This window comes from Micromys minutus (genome assembly GCF_963924665.1).
Source record: "Micromys minutus genome assembly, chromosome: 2".
Lineage (NCBI taxonomy): Eukaryota > Metazoa > Chordata > Mammalia > Rodentia > Muridae > Micromys > Micromys minutus.
In genome coordinates, this window is record NC_137971.1 from 42,945,187 (window position 1) to 42,966,565 (window position 21,379).

The 21,379-nt window shown below is 40.7% G+C and overlaps 1 protein-coding gene across 1 annotated transcript in view; it reads right to left on the reverse strand.

Annotated features, from left to right (window-relative positions):
- The window catches only part of LOC308416310 (guanine nucleotide-binding protein G(q) subunit alpha), a 228,412-nt gene that overhangs the window by 52,961 nt on the left and 154,072 nt on the right, over window positions 1-21,379 (reverse strand). The window contains exon 3 of the mRNA XM_080911247.1: window positions 10,746-10,900. Coding sequence (XP_080767373.1) covers window positions 10,746-10,900 — 155 coding nt within the window. The remainder of the gene's footprint in view (window positions 1-10,745; window positions 10,901-21,379) is intronic.

The following is a 21,379-nucleotide window of genomic DNA, read 5'->3' on the forward strand; positions in this document are numbered from 1 at the left end:
AAAATTTGAGTTACCATGACCAGAAGGGTAATTTTGAACAAGTCAAGTGCCCCCCCCAACTTAAATAAAAGTAACCCAGAATAATATTTGGCAATATTGGGTATTAATTTTTTAAAAAGTTAGAGGCACACAGACCCTAGCAATTACACCATTAGGAAAAAATGAAAAGAAGTTTCTGGCATGTGGTACAAACCCAGCTAAGCACACAAGATAAAACAGTGTCCTGTGGCATTACCAGCATGCTCACTGTGTAGACGTTTGGAACTGGGGGACTTTAACCCCTATTCAGTGTCTCCATGGCAAGGCTGCCAGGTTACAGATTTGCAGTTCAAGTTCAATATGAAGTTGAAATTGTGGCACAGAAAACTGATGCTGGGTAGCTTTCATATTTTTAATTATTAAAAAGAAGGTTACAAAAAACTAGGTCGCCTTCATTAAAAAAAATTAACAAGACCTCATTGTGAGAGGACCAGTCCCTTGGGAGCAGAAAGCTAGATCATGCCGTGAGATCCTATCTCACTGTCAAAAAGCAGCTAACTTGAGGAAGAAGCACAGACACACAGCTCTGTTCAGAGCTGAATGTACACAAAATTCCTGAGAAAAAGAATTTAAAAAACAAAATAAAAAACCCAACCACTGAAACATTGTTAGAGAGACCTTTAAAAAGTGGCTTAGTGACAGTTCTGAAAACCACTACCCTGAGACAAGGTTCAAAGCGAGGTTTGGCACGGGATGTGTGTGTGTGTGTGGGGGGGGGGGTAGGAAGGTTGGTGGTGTCCTTCTTCTGATCTAATTGGCCAGGAATCTGGTTCAGCACGTTAGCTGTATGCGGTTACTCATTATACAAGCACTCACTGCGTAAAAGGAAAAGAAGCATTCCTTGTGACTAATGTTCAGTGACCAGTAGCATTTATTATAGGTAGTTTTGTTCATAAAGCTGTTTGCTTTTCATAGGAGATCCCAAGTGCAGAGCAAAGACCACAGAGCACAGAGTAGTGCTATGATCCAAGTTCTGGAGAACTTTCCTCAAGGGACAGTAATCTCTGCAGTAAAGAGAAACTGAAGAGATAATGCACCCATTTTTGTTGTTGTTGTTATTGCTGACCAAAGAAGTACAACAATTCACTAAGTATTTTTCCTCTTAACAAATATTCTGAGTATCCTAAGAAGAACTTATCATTGCATTTAGGAAAGAGATTCAGCATCTTAATTTTATATACAGACCATTATTCAAAATGATTATCAAAACAAGAACAGTGGGACCAAGCAACTCTATGTGTGCCAGGCAGAATCCAGTGTCACAGACAACAGCAACAGATTCAAAACTAAACTGCACAAAGGAGCAGAAAAGGTTGTATCAGACACACGGACAGGTGTAATAATGCACACCTATAGCCTTTACTACTGGGGAGAGGGGCTGAGCAGGATTCTTTGTGGCAGAGGCCCTGAGGCACCTGCACAACACAGACTGTCTCTTAAATATGAAACAAAAAAAAAAAAAAAAAAAAAAAAAAAAAATCCAAAGAAAGAGACGGGAAGGTAAAAGAGGCCCTCAGTTCCTCTTCTAAGATTTTCTAATTTATTTTCTTGTAAGACAGCTTTCGAGGGTGTTGATTAACTCTGACAATTCTGAAACATCAAGAAACATTAGAGCTGCTGCTTATCTGCTTTGCTGTGCACTGACAGTTTAATTTAGCTAACGTATACCTATTTAGTGGGAATCTATTATGTTAAACTCTATCTAATTCAGTGTGCCTTTGATGGGGGTTGGGGGCTGGTACAAGGAACAGGTATGAAAATACATTAAAATGTATTTTTTTGCCTTAGGGATATCAGACTACCTGGGAAGCAAAGATAGTACAGATGAGTCAATTAAGAAACAATTAAGTACCAAATTGTAAGTTGCTAACTAGGAATGCAATAAGAAAGGATAGATGATTATGAACTGCAGTCACGAGAGAATTGTGTGCAAAAAAGGGTGGGGGATGCTATAAGCAGAAAAGAGAAGAAATAAGAACAAAGAAATGAGAAATGGTACAGAATTTTCTTAGTTTTTCAACTAGCACCTTTTAATGAACGTCCATGGAAAACTAAGGAATAACTTCGACAGTGGGAATGAACCAAATCCCCTCCTGACGGAGATGGTACTGCAGCAGTGAGCACAGCGGTGCTGCACTGATGGTGTGAACTGATGGTGTGAACAATAGACCTCTGAGAAGTCCCACTGACCACAGCTGAGAGTTTTCTCTGAACAGAAGCCAATTTCCCAAGGCCATGTTATTTTTACTTAGAGTTTTATTCTGTAGCACCAGGCCTTGACATTCAAAGAGGATGCTCATGTCTGGAGACTGATGGGTTGTCCTAATTTGAATTAACATTCCACAAGACAACATTCAACCTATTGGTTTATTGATTTTATGTATAGAAGTGTTTTACCTGAACATCTACATGTGCACCACATCTGCAGAAGCCAGAAGAGGGCAGTGGATCCCCAGGAACTGGAGTTACATACTGTTGTGAGTAACCATATGGGAAATAACTTGGGTCCTCTGCAAAGGCTGTAAATGCTGTTAACCATCAAACAATCCCACCAGCCTTTCAATGTACTGTTTGAAATTGGAAAGATACAGCAACAGCATCAGGGTCAGCCAGTCCGGTCCAAAGGCTGCTAAATCTGCAGTGAGCCAAAAAGGAAGGAGACCCAAAGACTGAGGTTCCCTTGAAGAAAGCAAGGCTCCTGATTGCTCATCTATGTCTGGGGGCAGGACTGTCACTAGTTGGGTACATGTTTTATCTGGCCTCTTCCAAAATCCCATCTTTCCTACTAAATGCTAACCCAAGTACAGTCTTCTTAGCCACCTTCAGCCAAGCACTAGACATGAAAATGCGGCAGAAAACTGTTCTCATTCTCAGAGGTCAAGGAAACTGCTAAACATTTCTGGCCATTCACCTCATCTTTAGTACCAGACACTCTGTGCTGCTAGCATAGGCACTGCTGGGGGTAGAGGCGGGGCAGTCAGTTTAGCTCTGTGACTCACTAATCAGGCCTCAAGGTACCACACAATGTTTCTGGACAAAGCTGAAGGAATGAAAGCCAACTATTTTCTCAACACTCTAAAACTTACTTCTGTATTAATTCAGAACACCAGTCTTCACAGAATTCTATCCAAGTCACAGAAGCAGTGTGCAAGCTGTTCTTTAGGAAGAACTTCGAACTATGTGTGGATAGGTGAGCGTTTCAGGCTTTGGGGTCCACGTGGTCACTGTTTTAATGAGCTGACAAAGCAGCTACAGACATGCACATATGAATGTGTACAGCTGAGCTCCAATCAAACTTATAGAAATACGTAGTGGGCTAAATTTTCCTGCAGGCTGTTCATCCCCACTGTGCAGTGACAGAACTAAAGAATTTAGCTAAGAACATCATCGTTCTGAGTAAAGTCTGTGGAGGAGACAGTAGGCAACTATCTAAGAGGCACTTAAGTGACTGCAGATAGCTGTTTGCGGTATAATGGAATCAAAGATTCCCAAATATCAGAAATGAGCTTAAGCATTAAATATATCCACCATGCTTGGGGAGAGTGAGGCTTCACTTCTATCTTCAAGCTCCAGAATGAGCAACTTCAGAATGCTCTGATGAGCAACAGGGGGAATTGCACCTACAGCTGGATGCTTGCACAAGTGTCTCATTGTACCACACGGTTTCCCCCGAAAGGGGGTAAATCAGGATGGAAGGAAGAACAACATCACACCCCAGGGGTACAAAGTTCAAAAAAATTACTGAGTTCTTAGCATGGGACCTCTATTCAAGATTTTGGCTCTGAGCTGTGGACTGTTCTATTTTTGAAATTCCTTTGTATTTTAAAATCAATATAATAATGGATGACATACTGGTTCAGGGTCACAATTGCGGATATGTGTCAAAGAGCCAGTTTCTATGACTCTGGACTATGTGGAAACTTTGAAAGTTGTCTGGTCGCTCTAGAGGGGACTCCGCAATGTAAGATGGAGGCAAATCCAGATATAGTAGTGTTTAGCCTAAGGCTGCAGTGTGAGGACTTCCCCTACACTTCAATGCATTTGAGATTTGTGTCCTGTGGCTACTGTCGGGGAACTTTTGGTATCGTTGAGAGTGGGCTCCTTTGGCCTTGTGTCTCAGTATATTAAAGCAGTTGGTGAACCTCAGGAAAAAAAACAAGAAAGAAAACCGACAGCCTTCTGTTTATTGTGTGCTTTTTCTAAAGATACTCTGAGCCTTCAGGGGTTATGTCAGTAAAATAATCTACAAAATTCTTCAAAATTTTATAGTGTGTTCAATTAGCTTATTCTGTAAAACTGAATAGTGCAATACATTAAGACCATTTCAAACCTATCTAAAGTTTTAACCCATCTTCTGAAATTCCTCATCTCTTCATTTTTCCTTCTACTACTTGCCTTTGTGCCGTAACTGTGTGTTATAATGACACTTGTGATGTCCTTAGTCAACTCCTGTGAAGTGACTAAGTGGAAAGGAAGACGAGGAAGGGTTGAGAGCGTAGACTAAGTAACCCAGGTGCTGGTGGCAGTCACCTTTAATCCCAGTCCTCAGAAGGCAGATCTCCAAGTTCAAAGTCAGCCTGGTCTTCAGAATGAGATTTGGGACAGCCAAGGCTACACAGAGAAACCCTGTAGTGACAATTTTGGAGTTTTGGGATCCTTAAAAACGTAGAAATATTACAAGAATATATTTTCATGTTAGTCCCAGGCACGGGATATGTATGGGCCTGCTTCAAACGTTCCACAGCCGCTGGCCGGGACCTACCTTGTGCTCTAGCAAGGGCATTATTTTGCCAGCTGCAGATAGTTTCTGTGACTGTGTGACATTTAGAATTCTGGGTTCTTTTCAGAGGGTACATAAATGCTAGGGCACAGAGAAAGGGGAGGAGGTGGGTTGCCGGCTGTTTGTTGATGGTTGTTGTGTGTTAAGTTCATGTGCAAAGAAGAAACAAGAAGACATGAGATATCCTGATGGCAAAGATCAAACTTGCCACAAGGAATTAGATGCCCCAATCAGCAGGAAGTGCCCTAATGATAGTGACATAACTGTACTCCCTTTCTGAGCCCTGACTTTATCCAGGGACCTCCTTCCTTTCTTTCTCTATTACTTAGTGTTAGGGATTAAAAGGGTGGAAGAAAAGAGTAGGGCAGAGCAGAAGAACAAAGAACCACCAAAGTAGCCAAAGACCAGCTACAAAATCCTATCTCAAAACAAAAACAAAAAACAAAAAAATCAAACAGCATCCCTGCGACAAATACCAGAGTGCAGACTAAAACTTGCACACAGCACTTTTGAATTAGTCTATGTTCGCACAAACAACAGGTGCTTAGTGAAGCATGACTATGTTTTCATGAGAATGACCAAAATTCCCCAGGTTCGTTTTCTAGTAAGCTCAATGCATTCTTCCTTTTTAACCTTATAGTAAACATCAATAATTTCTATCACATGGAATGATGCATAAAACACCCAATCAGTGATATTCATCTAGTAGCATATGGACAACACACGTGTCTATCTAACAAGTGTCAAATACATATCTGTATCTCTTCTATTCATCCTCCACACACCCCCTGTGAAGCTATGGGCTCTGGAACAAGAAAATCTCATTATAACTCCAGTTCCTACCATTTATTACAATGTGACCCTGAGCAGGTTTCTTGGTCTTCCTGGGACCTCAGTTTTTCTTTGATAAGGAGACGATAAGAAATACTTATAATTCCACTGTTTGCAACTTTGAGGATTAGACAAAATAATATACAAAATGACTAGGCAAGGAGTGTAACAGACCAAGTGTCTAGTAAACAGTAGCCATTGTTGTTTTTGGTCAGAACCTTTGGGATCTCAGACCTTTAAAAACAACAAGGAAATATTGGCTTTTATGTCTCCAGCCTTTCAGCTTCCAAGTCTATCAGTAGCTGCCAGAAGAGTATGTATAAAAGTGGTTGAAAATAAAAATTAGGGATGCGATAGCCAAATGTTAGCAGTCATGTTAGTACTGTTCTGAGAACACATAGATACATGTACAAGGCACTAGGACAGGTGCCATGGTGGCTATCTTTGGTACTAGGTCAGGTATTCAGAAAGAGTGACTCCTAGTTGGGTCTTCAAGGATGAATATGAGCTCATAAAATAGAAAGGAGAAGATGATGCTTGGCCTCTGTTTCTAGGATTTTTGGTATGTGGCTTGCATGGAGTCTCTGGATACTGGTGTAGCAATAATCTTGCAATACCCAGAAAATGGGTGAAAATAAGCCAGGGATCTACAGACTTACCTTAAACAGCTATCAGGAGTCACCTTCTTATTGTCTCCTTAAACAAGCAACTCCCCCACCCCCAAAAAAACCCTTACATAGAAGTAGAAGAAATGATACTAACTGCCCTTAGGTTTCATCTAGTTACCAGAAGCCTCATGCCTGCCTGCCCTACAAACAGCAGTTTAAATTTGCTTTTTGAGCACAGCAGCTAGCTACTCCTTCTAAAGGTATCCTGGTTTGAATAGTAAGTGACACAGTTACCATCTCATTTCATACATACAGAAAATTACTGGTTTTTCATAAAAGGTTGGAACACACATAGCTTTCCAGTAGGAGATGCATTTTGTGGTACTCAAAAGCATCAGTTGAGTAGAGAATGACCTCAGAGAAGACAGCACAGAGCAAGTGATTCATGTAGCCTGGGCATGGTAACACGTCTTTAATCCCAAGAGGCAGAGGCAGGTAGATCTCTCTGAGGTGGAGGACAGCCTGATTTATACAGAAAGTTCCAGGCTAGCCAGAATCTGCCTCAACAATAACAACTACTATTATTCCTATTAGCACCACTACTATATTTCAAATCCTTCTGGGGTCATTTATCAGCAAGGGCTATGAACTGACATAAAAGAACGAAGTGAAGACTGACAGAATGAGAATGTGACATCACTTAAAACACACTCCATTACACTGCTCACCTTGAGTCTAAGTCTTAATAAACCCCGTGAGAAAGAAGTAAGCTAAACGGCACAAAGACTAAGTCAGGAAATCCAGGCCATTCTTCACCATGCCAATGAAATATAAAACAGGTCTCTTTACTAGGGTAAAAAAGCCTTAAGAGACACAGTTGCCAGATGAAATACATAGTCCTAAAATTAACCACATCAGAATGACATTTTAGAAAAACCCAGGGAATCTGAACATAAACTTACTGACTTTGGGCATAAGTTATGTGCCATTATTAACTTTGTAGGAAAATACAATTTTTTACAAAGATATACATAATGAAATAATGATACAAGATGTTATAATTTATTATTTCCACAAAAACATTGTTTTAAAGAACTTAGTACATGTACTCACATAGATGCAACTTAGGAAGTCAGCTTATCTGAACCACAGAAAAGTCGGATCATATAAAGAACAATCCATTAGGGGACTTCAATTGGCTTGTGTCAGGGGCCTCATATCAGTACTGTCTGTGTCTAACCAGCAGGTCAGATTCTATGCTGAACTCAGCTTATGCCAGCAGAATTCTAAGGTGATGGTGTTCTGAGGAGGAGAGAACAGCTCTTGGCCTAAGCAAACATTACAGTAATGTGCAAATTCCCCATTAAGTAATGGATACAAGTCTCAAAATCCACAAATCTTCCTGGAATAGTATCATGAGAGATGACAGAGGCTGTCTCAAGAGCATATCTATGGAAGATTAAGTTCCATGCAAAAGGACATTGGTTTACCCCAGTGAGGAGGGCAGGTTCTTCATGGACAGTCATGCCCTGGCGAACACAGAACTATGTGGTGGACACATAAGCTATTGAAGTTTTGACACCTGCTCTTCTGCTCTCTATAGGCAGAATAATTATAGCTGATAGATAAAGAAAGAGAGGTAGAAAGGGAAAGAGACAGTATATCAAATAAGCGTGAACAGGTTGGCTTCCGCTCAGCGGTTGAACAATCTCCAGTACTAGAAAAGAAAAGAAGAGGGAGGGGGAGGGAGGGAAGTCGGAGGGGGGGAAGGGAGAGAGGGAGAAGAGGGAAGGGTGGGAGAGAGGGAAGGGTGGGAGGGGGGAAGGGTGGGAGAGAGGGAAGGGCAGGAGGAAGGGAGGGGTGGAGCTATGGAGCATTACTCTGAAACAGGATCCTGCTAGCTAAGTGCAGGGCAGAGGGAGTTACAAGAGAAGCAGAGGAGAGTCAGTGAGGGTGGAGGAGCAAACAACAGGAGGATGAGACATAATGGAGAGGAAGAGGTGGATAAACAGAGTAATGTGGGGCACTGATGAGATCTAAAATGGCAAAGGAAACAGAAGGACAGAGGAGGCAGGAAGTAAAAGACAGACAGCTGGTCAAAGGTAGAGGAGGCAGGATTTGCAATAGACAAGAAATGAACGCATGTTTTCTATATACTCAACTTAACAGAGTCTTCAATTAGGGAATGAGGAGGAGGAGAAGGGAATGGGCAGGGCAGCTGGAAGGGTGAAGAAGGTCAGCAGAGTGACAGATCCTGAACCTGAAGGTGGATGTGGGAGAAAGAAGAGGCGGAAAGGACAGACAGTAACAATGCGAGTCAGATGACTGCACATACTGGAGCATGTTAAACAGGACAGATGGAATCCTGCTGTCAGTCTGAAATTACACGACTCAAACAGCAGATAATACCAAAGTACTTTATTCAGGCCACATTTCTATGCCTGAACCATGATGTATCTTATGCAAATGTCTAGAAAGGTAAAAAGAATGTACAATCCCTGTGCCTTCCCAGCATTCCTGAGGGGCATCAATCAGCCACGCAGGCCCCTCAGTTTGCTCTTAAGCCTATCCTTGTCCACAATAGGGACAAAAAAAAAAAAAAAAAAAAAAAAAAAAGCTGTGAAATATTTACCACCCTTTCTTGTGTCTGACCAGAACCAAAGCAAGAGACAAATGGCATATTAACATACTTAATGTAGATGAAAATCTGGCTAGATGACTAAAAAAAAAAAAAAAAAAAAAAAAAAACAAAAAACAAACACAACCCACATTTTGTTTCAGATCTTAGCTATCTAGATTCCTAGATTGATTGTATTAATCCCATAGTGACCTTCATTTCTGTTATGAACATTTGAAGACAGAATTAACAGATCTCTCTTGGATGCAAATCTTTCCCAGGTACATGAGATTAACTGGCAGCTCACACAATAATTCTGAAATGCATGCAAAATTAAAACTCAGTTTTCCTGAAAAAGAAAACCCATCTATCAATAATCATTCTGTGAAAGTTGACAAGGGTCTAAGATTTGGAAACTGGGAAGTCTTACGTTTTCAGAAGCCATGATGAAACACACTTTCCATTGTAATTTCTATTTAAGTATTCTGCCACCCAATACTAAGATCAGAATTTTTACTTGTTTCTTTTATTTATTTTATTTATTCTTTAATCTTTTTTTACAGTCCAGATTTTATCCCTCTCCCAGTCCACCTGGATGTGAATTAATGTTCCACATCCCATACCCTCACCCCTCGTCTTCAAGAAGATGTCCCCCCCCCACCCTACCAGTCTCCCCATTCCCTGGGGCCTCAAGTCTCTTGAGGGTTAGGTACATCCTCTCTGACTGAGTCCAGACCTGGCAGTCCTCTGCTGTATATGTGTTGGGGGCCTCATATCAGTTGGTGTATGCTGCCTGGTAGGTGGATCAGTATCTGAGAGATCTCAGGGGTCGAGGCTAGTTCAGACTGCTAGTCTTCTTAGAGGGTCACCCTCCTGTGATAAAGACCATGGCTAAATGAAACTTGGGAGGGAAAGGCTTTATTTCATCTTACATTTCCGGGTGACAGGCCCTCACTGAATGGTGTAAATTCAAGCAGGACAGGACCTGCAACAAAGCCCCGAAGGAATCCTCCTTCCTGGCACGCTTTCCATAGTCTGCTCACCCTGTTTTCTTACAGCACCGAGGAGCACCATTCTAGGGTCTGACACAGGGCTCTGGGCCCTCCCACATCAGTCATTACGTAAGAAAACGCCTCACCAGCTGGCCAACAGGCAGATATGATAGAAGTATTTTTTCAGTTGAAGTTCCAGGGCTTATGTCGAGTTAAAAAAAACAAAGTAAGACGACGAAAACAACAACAACAGCAACAACAAAACCAAAACCAAAAAGATCTACACAAGACACAGTGGTGTGTAGGTTTGTGGGTCACTGGCTTGCAATTTGGGGGAAAAAACAGGGTAATGAAAATCAAATCACTAGGGTTATCCTTTTAAAAGAAAAAGTAAAACACTGTGAAAGAAATATTCTTGGAACTGGGGATGTAGCCCAATGAGCAGAATACTTGCCTACTATGCATGAAATCTGAGCCTTAGGATTCATGACTGGCTTAGCGATATGCCTGCTCACAGTACTTCAGCCCTGAGGAGTACAGGGAGTTCAAAGTCATCCTGGGATACTTGCTACTTGTCTCCAAAAATACCAACACACACACACACACACACACACACACACAGAGAGAGAGAGAGAGAGAGAGAGAGAGAGAGAGAGAGAGAGAGAGAGAGAGAGAGAGAGAGAGGGAGGGAGGGAGAGAGAATATGAACTCAGTATCTTATGATTATGCCTACACTTAGGACTTTGACATACAAATAGGAGTTTAATGCCTATACACCTAGGGTGGATTAACATATGCACAACACATTACTGTTACAAATAGCACAGAGCACATTCCCATTAAGTAAACTTCTCAGGGCCTGATGTGCAGATACTCACTATTTGGTAGAGTCAGATAACTGATATTCTCGACGTCTGTCGTAGCACTCCTGGATCCCAGGGTCATTCCACAAGCTCTTTATTGCATCAACATATGGATTCTCGAAGGCAGACACCTTCTCCACGTCAACCTCTCGAACCAACTGTGCATGAGCCTGTTTAAAAAGACAAAACCAGCACCCGTGTGAATATTTTGCATTGCTTTACTGAGTCTTTGACTCATACTTTAGTTTGTGTACAATTCAAGAGATATCTTCATAGACTGGTTTTCAAACCGGTTCATAATAATGTCTTCATATTTTTTTTTTCCTTAGAAAGAACCCAGCCTTAAACCACCCCCTCTAAAGGAAATCTGAAGCTGGAGCTTAGCCAAAGGACCAGGAGCAAAGCGCTTTCACCAAGATAGTGGGTACGGTGCTATAGAGGCCCATGTGTTAACTGAACATCATAACCCCAACTGTTGACAGGTACTATCCCCTCCACTCTGACAACGTGTTATAATTGCATGTATGTTGTCCTCAGCCTCAGGACTGTTACCAGCAGCAGCTCAGAGTCCTCAAGTAACAGTGACCCCACAATTCACTTTCAGAACCATTAACCAGTAATTCTCGAGCCCAGCACATCCCATGTTTCAAAATATTTATATCTACCGTCACTACATTATCATGTTGAGGAGCCCATTGCATTTTTCTAGGAACTGAGTCAAGCCTTGCTATTTTCAGTATACTATACTTAGCACAAAAAAAGACAAAGATATTTAAAAATCTCAACAACATTAAAATAGGTTTTATAGATTATTTAAAAAAATCTCATTTATCTTCAAAGTACCCAGAACACTATTGTTTAATAGCACTAAGCAAAATAGGTAGGCCTTCACTAAATGTGATATGTGTAAATTGGACATACATAACAAGTATAGAAACAAACACAAATATGTAATTAATTAATTTGGAAATTGGAGGCAGATGGCTAATAATTACTGAAACAATTCTAATTGTGTACAAAAAAATCTCGACAAGGTTATTTTAATGGTTATCGTGATTACATCATGGCGATTCCTTTCACTAGTATTAAGCAAAACAATGTTAATAAATGCAGTCGATATTGTCCCGTCTGGATCCCAGTCTTCAAGCAGAAAGGGCCTTTTCTCATTAATAACTAATTTCGATTTAGACTTTAGGCAGTTCTACATATTTGAGACTTAAATCCCCTTTGTTGTCAGTTCTGCTCTGACCAAGACAACTGGCTCAGGCCACTGAGAAGCCCTAGCCTGGGTCTGTCTCTACACTGTGGAAGCGGGTCCCTGCAGTTTCATTTTGCATTCAGTCCCACTTCAGGCAATCTGCCAGCATCTTCAGCAGCCTGAATCCTGCATCCCATCTACTCGTAGTTCTTTCTGAGGCTAATCTCGATATCCAGAGGCCATTTTACAGAGCTGCTTAGAGACTATGCCATATGCCATCACTTATAGCAATGTTCCCCACTTTCCTAATGCTGTGACCCTTTAATACAGGTCCTCAAGGTGTGGTGACCCCCACCGTTACATTATTTTTGCTGCTACTTCAAAACTGTTATATTGCTATTGTTAAAAACCACATTAAAATATCTGCGTTTTCCGATGGTCTTAGGTAAAAAGTGTCACTCAACCCCCAGAGGGGTCACATCCTGCAGGTTGAGAACCACTGACTTAGGTTGGCCATATGATTGTGCTTTCTAAAAGAAAAAAATGATTTTTGTGTACTTTGTGAGTGTTTTGTTCTATGCTGATTATTATGTCTTAGCTAACCTCAGTTCTAGACACAGTAAGGAAAGAAGCTGGGACAATAAAGTTCTCATTTTTCTGGGGCTCCTCGGCTCTCCATCATCCATCCACACACCTACCCATGCACCCACCCATTCATCTATAGATATGGATATGGTGAGTACCTACAAGCCATAGCTTCAAGGCAATCTTCCTACCCAGTTTCTCAGAATTATAGCATAGTATAGTCAGTACAGGAGTATTAGCATCATTTTCCCATAACATAAAAGTTCAAGGGCAGGTTCAGTTGGCTAGGGTGCTAATATTTAGTAGGGGCTCAATAAGCATTTACCCACACATGGATTGGCAGAAGAATGGAAACGAAACAGTGTTGCAAATCAAAGCAGCTAACTTTTGGTTCTGATTTTAGCCATAGGACCACCTGCAGCAGAAACTACTTTTGCTGTTTTAAAACTAATTTTTCTTGTCTATAAGGCAAGATAATTGGTCCAAGTCAATAGACACCTCCTCTAGGCATGAACAATATAAATGTAAATATACCATAATACATAAACATTAAAGGATCATGACATTGTCCCTCTTTATGTGTATGAATATTTTGTCCACACGTCAGCTCCTTCACATGCATGCCTGTTGTTTACACAGGCTACAAATGGTGTTGAATTCCCCGGCTATGGACAGCCATGAGCCACGCCCCTTTGTAAGAGTAGCAAGAACTTGCAACTGCTGAGCCATCTCTTCGATCCCAACACTGCCCCTTTTTGAGCAGGAGTACAGCCCTCAGCAAGACAGGATTCACTGATTTTCCTAAGGACAGAATGAAGCCTGCACGAGTGAGGAGATGCAGAGTGGAATGACAGGCCAAATGAGGATCAAAGAGAACAGGGGTCTGCTGGCAGGAGAAGATGAAGCAAGTGGGATCTGAGGGGAAATGTGAGCACACACTCAACACACAAAAACATGTATCCTTTCAACTGCAACAACAAACCTATCTAAGCAAACCTCTATCTGGAAAGCCCCAAGACTTTTGTCACCGTCATGAACCTGCAACTGAGAAGTCACTATGCAAAACTGACAAAAGAATCACCTCCAAGTACACACCAATCCCACGCTGCCTTTATGCAGAATAAAATTTCCAAGTTACTTTACTACCTCCCAAGCACAGGTTCAAATATAATCAAGTATAATTTACATTTATGTAAAAGTTTACAATGAAAGTTCTCTAAGTTTGATAGTGTTTTACAAAACATGCATAGAATTAAAATAGTTGATATAAATGTCCCATTGTAAATGTAATCATCATTAATTTTGTAAAAATATTCTCAACATAAAAATGTTTTAATATGTTAGAGTAGGAAGGTAAGGTAGAACCTTTATTCCACTTGCCCATCTACTGTGAAACAGTAAAAACTGTAAGTAATAATGTTAAATTAAACAATTACTAATTTTTAAAAAAGATTTATTTATTATGTTTATGTAAGTACACTGTAGCTGTCTTCAGACACACCATTAGAGGGCATCAGATCCCGTTACAGACGGTTGTGAGCCACCATGTGGTTGCTGGGAATTGAACTCAGGACCTCTGGAAGAGCAGTCAGTGTTCTTAACCACTGAGCCATCTCTCCAGCCCCAATTATTAATTTTAAAAGGCTATTATAAACAGGAAGGAACTCACTTCTAATAATATAATAAATAAGTTAAATTCTAGTTGACTTTTCTATTTTGAATACTGCACAGAAAATCAAAATGAGTTCACTATGTAAACAATCTCTTTCAAGGTACAGTTCAGCATACTGAGTGGAAATGTTTAAGAATGGATGCTAGTGATCACACAATCTGGTGGCAAGGATGAGCAGCGCACTATGAGAAACAGTCAGCTACTTTCAGGAACTCTGGGAGGATTCTGGGGAAGACCACAGGGAAACCATAAGATTACCAATGTAATGCTGGCAAATCTTTTGCATTGATATTTCTCTGATTGTATCTGCAGAGGGAAAGGGAACAGAGAGCTTACCATAGCAGGTTTCACTCTACCCACTGGACACAAGTGTTCAGAAGAAATAAAACGCCTCATAGTCATGCTCTCAGTATGTGCTTAGGAAAGCTTCAGACTATTCTAGTTCCTACACTCCAGAAGTGGAATAGCAAAAGGAATTCCACAGTCACTGACAGCCTTCAGACACAAATACTGAGCTCCGTTTGAAGGAAAACCGGTGACAAACAGGTACTCTGAATCACAAACAGCAGGAACCCCAACCAACCAGAGTCCATTTCAATTCTCAACTGAGGTAGGTACACACCAACACACAACAAACCTGCAAACAAAAAGTACCCTAGTGACTTATTGGTTGGTTTGGTTTTTCTGCTCAAAGGAAGCAGAATATCATTAGAACTTGTGCTACAAACCCAGCCTTGTAATCTGTTTTCTGAACTTGTTTCCATGCTGTTAGCCTAGAATAATGATAGCACCTGCTACTCTAAAGGTAGAACTCACACCTAAAGTTACTAGTAAACTTAAAGAGTAAAGGAAAAGAAATATAAGACCAGAATCAGGAGCCATGGCATGTGCATGTGTATGAGCTCCTGAAACCTCAGGCAAGACATTCAAGTCTGTAGCTCAAATGCAAACCATTCTGGAAGCTCACTGTATACTGAATCATTTGCAAATACACCCAAGAAAACATGAAGAAACTCATTATTAGGAGGCTTTGCCTCCTGACTCTGCAGTTGAACAGCTGACCCTCTTTAGGACACTCTGCATACACAGTTCCCACTGCGTCTCTTTATGGTTATGGTTATTACCAGGCCAATGACAGAAGACAAAGTCACATTGAGCCACTGTTGGCTAGCGTCATGAATGAATGACTCATTCACACAGAACCACCTCTCCATGCTTTTGATTCAACTGTCAGCTCAGCCAAACTACAAGTTACTCTTTGACAAGGCCCTGGAAGCACACAGAGAGGATTAGAGCCCCAGTGTCAAATCCCTCTGTGGCAGGTCACTGGCTTTTCTGAGCCTAGCTACCATGTCCTTCTTAATCTTCAGATCAGACGTAGACTATGGAGTGTTTCCTCAAGCAGCACAGGGATCAACTTTTTGCAGTAGCAAAGAGAAAGAACATGAAGAACAACCTGAGATCAAACTCTTTCAAACACAGCCTTATGCCCAGGGTATGTCTCACCACCTTCCTCAGGTCTAGTGTTCTCATCTATAATGAGGACAATCTGCAGTGGGCTATCAGAAAGAAGGGTGTCATGAAATAAGATTTCGGCTATAAGTACTAGAGTGGTTTCGAAATCTTAGAAGATTAAAAAACAATTACTTTTTTTACTTAAGAATTTACTTTTCTCCAAAGGTACTTGTCTCTTGCACGTCAGTCACTACACTAAGGACTGATAAAGTGAAAATTTTATGTTATACGTTATGCAAAATGTTGTGACAAGAAAATATCAGATAAAGTTTTAAGAGTCATATTCTACTCTACTGCATTAAGACTTTATCAATTAACATTATTAGATTTTCATTTTTAACATTCATTTTGGTACTTGTCAAAGTAATCAATGACTATAAGGTATGCTGCCTTTCAGGAAAAACCTTTTTTGACTTTGATGCTCTGTAGCCTGTACTTGGTTACCTAACACACATAAGACTGCTTCTTACCATTCACAATATTCTTTTGTTTTTTCCACCTACCAGTATCATTTTCTATGTAATACTTCTGTTTAGTTCTTAGCTTATCCTTTGCCTGTACCATTATCACATCAGTACTAAAGACACAGGCCAGACTTGGTACCTCACTAAATAACAAACAGGCAGCTTCCAAGAGCATAATGTCTGATGCAATCATAAGATTCCAGGAGAGAAAATCTCAACCTCAGACCTTTGGGTGGAAGATGGTGATCAGGTTATTTATCATCTTTCTGGCTATGATGGAAATGTCACGTTGTGATTCATGCATTATGAACAGTATCTTCAGAATTTATACAAAGTCACAACTATAAAGAAAATGGAAAGGGAGACTCTTGAAGATATGTAATATTCGTGAAGATTCAAAATGATTAGGCATTTGGCTATAAAGTTGCTATCAAAGAATATTGGTGGAATAGCAATTACTTGAATTTTAATAACTATTTGACACATGCGTTCTGAAACGAGAGGTGTGCTGCTTGATGTCATTGGAAGCTGAGCAGGTATCTGTGGCCCAAAACTTAAAACTTCACTGAAATAACACTTGCAAATTCAGGGTTCAAGGCTTAGAGATATGGCAGGGTTCCCCCATAGAAGTGCTCCTCTTCTCTCCTCCCCTCCCCTCTCTTCTCTGCTGTTTGGTTAAGACTTTGAAGGCAGGAACTAGTGAGACCCCACCCCCACCACAACAAGGAAGTGGGAGCACAAACTAACAACTCCCTGTTTGAGCAGAGGTCAATTCCACTTCAGGATGTGCACCTTTGTCATTTCCAAGATTATACATGACATGTGGTTCATTTCCTAATACTAGGTTTAAAAAAATCTAATCACTTTAGTCATTGTAATGTCTGTGCTCCTAAAATCTTATTAGCCAGCCAAGTATATTGTTATTGGCTTGGGATATTATTTTGCTTGACAACAGAAAGACAAAACAAAGCATACTGCCCTCAACAAAGTTTCCCCCATTAACTAACTAACAAACCATCAAAACGGAAACAAACAATAAAAATGCTAGGAGCTCCCACCTCACCCCCAAGCTTCCCCAGAGCCCCCAAGAGGGGCTAAATTATTTTTATAATTTTCTATGTGAAATATGGCCAGTGAAATCTCAGTTAAAATGTTTGGGAGAACTGAAAGTGAACGGTTCACTCAGATCTGGGCAAAGAAAACGTCATTTTGGAACACATTGCTCCTGCGGTCCTGCAGCCCATTCGCTGGAATAAAACACTGTTCATCAGTAAACACATAAGAGACAACAACCCACCTCTGCACTTCAAAGAGCGATGGATTTGAACAGCAAAAAGAGAATAAGAGAATTCTCACTTTATCCAAGCATGTTTCAAAAACACATGAGTTAAAGAATTCAAATTTCAAAAAGGTGAGTTAAGAGTCAGCTGTTAAAAGTTACTGTACACGTTGTCTATAGAGAACACACTGATAGTTATGGCCTACACTGCAAACTTGAGTGGTGTGTATTGGAAAGATCTATTTACTGATGGATCAGAAAGTAAGTTTTATTATACTAATATTATTTAGGAAGATCTGTACATTTGAAGATATATCTCAAATCATATTTCTTAAAAAGTAAATGTTTTTTTTTTTTTTTTAAAATCTGTGATGGTTAATCTTTATAGTCAGCTTGACTGAACTGATAAATATCACTTGAAAGGGAAGAGGATGAGGTAGGAAGACTGTGTTAAGATCTAAGAAGGAAAGGATACTGACCTTTGTAATAACTGCATCCTAAACTACTCAAAACATGGAATGATTACTACCTCAGCAGAGGTTTTCTGGCAAAGAGCAGGGCACACTGACACCTTTCCTTAGGAGTTAATCCAAACAATCCATGGCGTGCACAGAAATGTATCTCCCAGGACAGCTGTCTGTTGCAAAAAGTAGGTAAAAAAAAAATCAAGTCTGCCTTAATAAAATAGCACAATGGTCTCTCTGGTCTCACACTGTCTCTCCTCTGCAATGGCATTTCTGGTCATTGCCCACTTTCACCTTTAAGAGTGCCCCATATCATTCTAACAGAAACTCTGATACACTGTTCCACATTTCATTTGGGGAGCACACTGGGGAGCTGATAGGAGGCCAAAGCAAAATCCTGGCACTTCTTTAACTACTCGATCACATAGATTTTAGGTCTCATTTGTGGGAAATTTTTCAAGAATTCAGAACTAAGTATTATTAGAGATGCCTTAAGAGGCTCCAAACAGCTTGATGGGTTATTTTGCTGGGATCATGGAAGATCTAAATAATAATAGAGATGCCCAGTTATAAGGTTTCAGAAGGGAATATAGTCTATACCATGAACTAAGGTCATGATAACTGGTTTCTGCATTTAGGCAGATTTACAGCAAGAAAGAGCTGAAATAAGGAGGAAATGTGTTATGTTGTGGTTAAGCTTCTCTGAGGAAAAGGTACCCCTTATCCAGGGTTTCACAATGCAAATCCATTTGGAAAGGTGAATGCCAAAGATGATAAAGCCTGCTGGAAACCAGTTCCTAGGAAAAGTGTTTTCTAGTCTCAGACTCAAAGGCACACAGAATACAGTGGAGTTGTGGTCCAAGGAGCCCAAAAAATAAGCCTGCATCAGAGTTTGGCACTATTAACAATTGGCTCTTATTTCGCAGGCATGTAAGTTGCAAGAGCGAGAGAATTATGGACGCTTGTGCCAAGGATCCAGAAAACTGCTGAGGCAAGGCAATGTGAAGCAGAACTGGAGTCCTAGTAAGGAGACTCCAGGAGGGCTCCACACCAGGCTATGGAGACCAAGGCTCAGTGGAGAATCACAGAAATCACGGAAGAGTCAAATGTCTGCCAAGAAAACCTGTGAGCAAGTTTAAGGAATGCTTCATTGAAAAACTAGGCCAGAAACAAACTAGAGGGACACAGAACAACAGGTAGAAGCTGGTACTTAGCAACCTATGCATGGAGATTTGGAATGAAACCCAGAAGAGAGACCATATCCTGCACAAATACTTTGGCTACATTTTAAAAATCATCAACATCTAAAATTTAGAGATTTTACATGAACATCCCCACCCCAAAACAAACAAACAACATTGTTCAAAGGATGTAAAAGGCTATTTCTGTTATGGTAAATTAAGACCAATGGGAGAAGACATAATTAAAGACCCTTAACTATGTTGTACACAGACTAATCAGTTTCAGGTTACTTGCTTAGACCCCCACCTCCACCCCACCTCTGTATAAGTGCCCAATCCCCCTGCAGAGCTGGCATAATATCTGCCTTCTTTGTGTGATAAAGAAGCATTTGTAATCTCCAGAATCTTGGGCCTGACTCCTAAGAGGTATTTCCTGTTTTTATGGTGTGCGTACATGTGTTATTGTCATGTGTTCAATTCTCATTTGTAAATTATATAGTGCCACAGGTTATTACTTTAGGCTTTTTTTTTAAAAACTGAAACTTCTTGACTCAAAAACAGAGATTGTTTTCCCTCTCTCCAGAAAAACACAAAGCCCAGTGGTAGCATTCATGTTTTCAAAGATCTCCAACCTAGTCTAAACTTTAAGACCCTAGATAGCTGCTCATGAAGTCTTGCAGATATCACATACATGTGTTCTCTGTCTCCAATTCTATGAACTTCAATGGAGACCTAAAGTGATTGGTGATACAACCCTGGATATAAAGTAAATGACTAGATCTTGCTTCATGAGACTCAAACTGATGTAATGACACACATACTTTGTGTGCACCTGGCTATGTTTATATTTTAGCTGATTATTCGTCCTATAGAGCTGTCTGCTAACCACGAGGCTACTGTACTGTCTGTGAACCATGGCTTACTGTACTGTCTGCCCACCGTGGGTTACTGTACTGTCTGCCCACCATAGGTTACTGTACTGTCTGCCCACCGTGGGTTACTGTGCTGTCTGCCCACCATAGGTTACTGTGCTGTCTGCCCACCATAGGTTACTGTACTGTCTGCCCACCATAGGTTACTATACTGTCTGCCCACCATAGGTTACTGTACTGTCTGCCCACCATAGGTTACTGAGATGTCTGCCCACCATAGGTTACTGTGCTGTCTGTCCACCACGGGTTACTGTACTGTCAGCCCACCGTGGGTTACTGTCCTGTCTGCCCACCGTGGGTTACTGTGCCGTCTGCCCACCATAGGTTACTGTACTGTCTGCCCACCATAGGTTACTGTACTGTCTGCCCACCATAGGTTACTGTGCTGTCTGCCCACCATAGGTTACTATACTGTCTGCCCACCATAGGTTACTGTACTGTCTGCCCACCGTGGGTTACTGTGCTGTCTGCCCACCACAGGTTACTGTGCTGTCTGTCCACCACAGGTTACTGTGCTGTCTGTCCACCACAGGTTACTGTGCTGTCTGTCCACCATAGGTTACTGTGCTGTCTGCCCACCATAGGTTACTGTACTGTCTGCCCACCGTGGGTTACTGTGCTGTCTGCCCACCACAGGTTACTGTGCTGTCTGTCCACCACAGGTTACTGTGCTGTCTGTCCACCATAGGTTACTGTGCTGTCTGCCCACCACAGGTTACTGTGCTGTCTGTCCACCATAGGTTACTGTACTGTCTGCCCACTAATGGCATTTTAACTCCATTTTACTCCAATGAGCCCACATAGAAACAGCCCTAAGGAGGGTTTGATACCCTTTCCCTGATCCCTCTCTGAGTTTCTTTCCCTTCTGCAGTTCCTATGGGAACAATTTATGTACTTTTTAAATATTATAAATTCATTGGCTTGGTGGAAGGAAATAACAACCTTCCTATACATCAACATCTGGTCTCTTTTAGAAAAAAGGCAGCGAATGGAAGGAATTAATCTATTTCAACCTAAGGCAGAAGACTCAAAAGGAAAAAATAAGAGGAAAGTCTGAGCATTATTAAGTGAGCACAAAGCTCAAAATTGTACACTTAAAAATAAAAATCTCTACCACTTACAGGGTTAATCTCCATTCTATGAAAACATTCTTTCTTTTAATTTCCCACTTAAGAATGTAAGGTTTAGGATACATAAATTGTATAGAGATTTTTTTTGACCACTAGAAAAATGTCAATATATTAAAAGGTTCAAAAAAAGTCCTGCTATTTGTCTGCATTTTGTTCATATTTGTCAGCAGAAATTTAAACCATCCTAAAAATACTTTAGAAATGCATTGACTTTTATAAGTTGGCAATT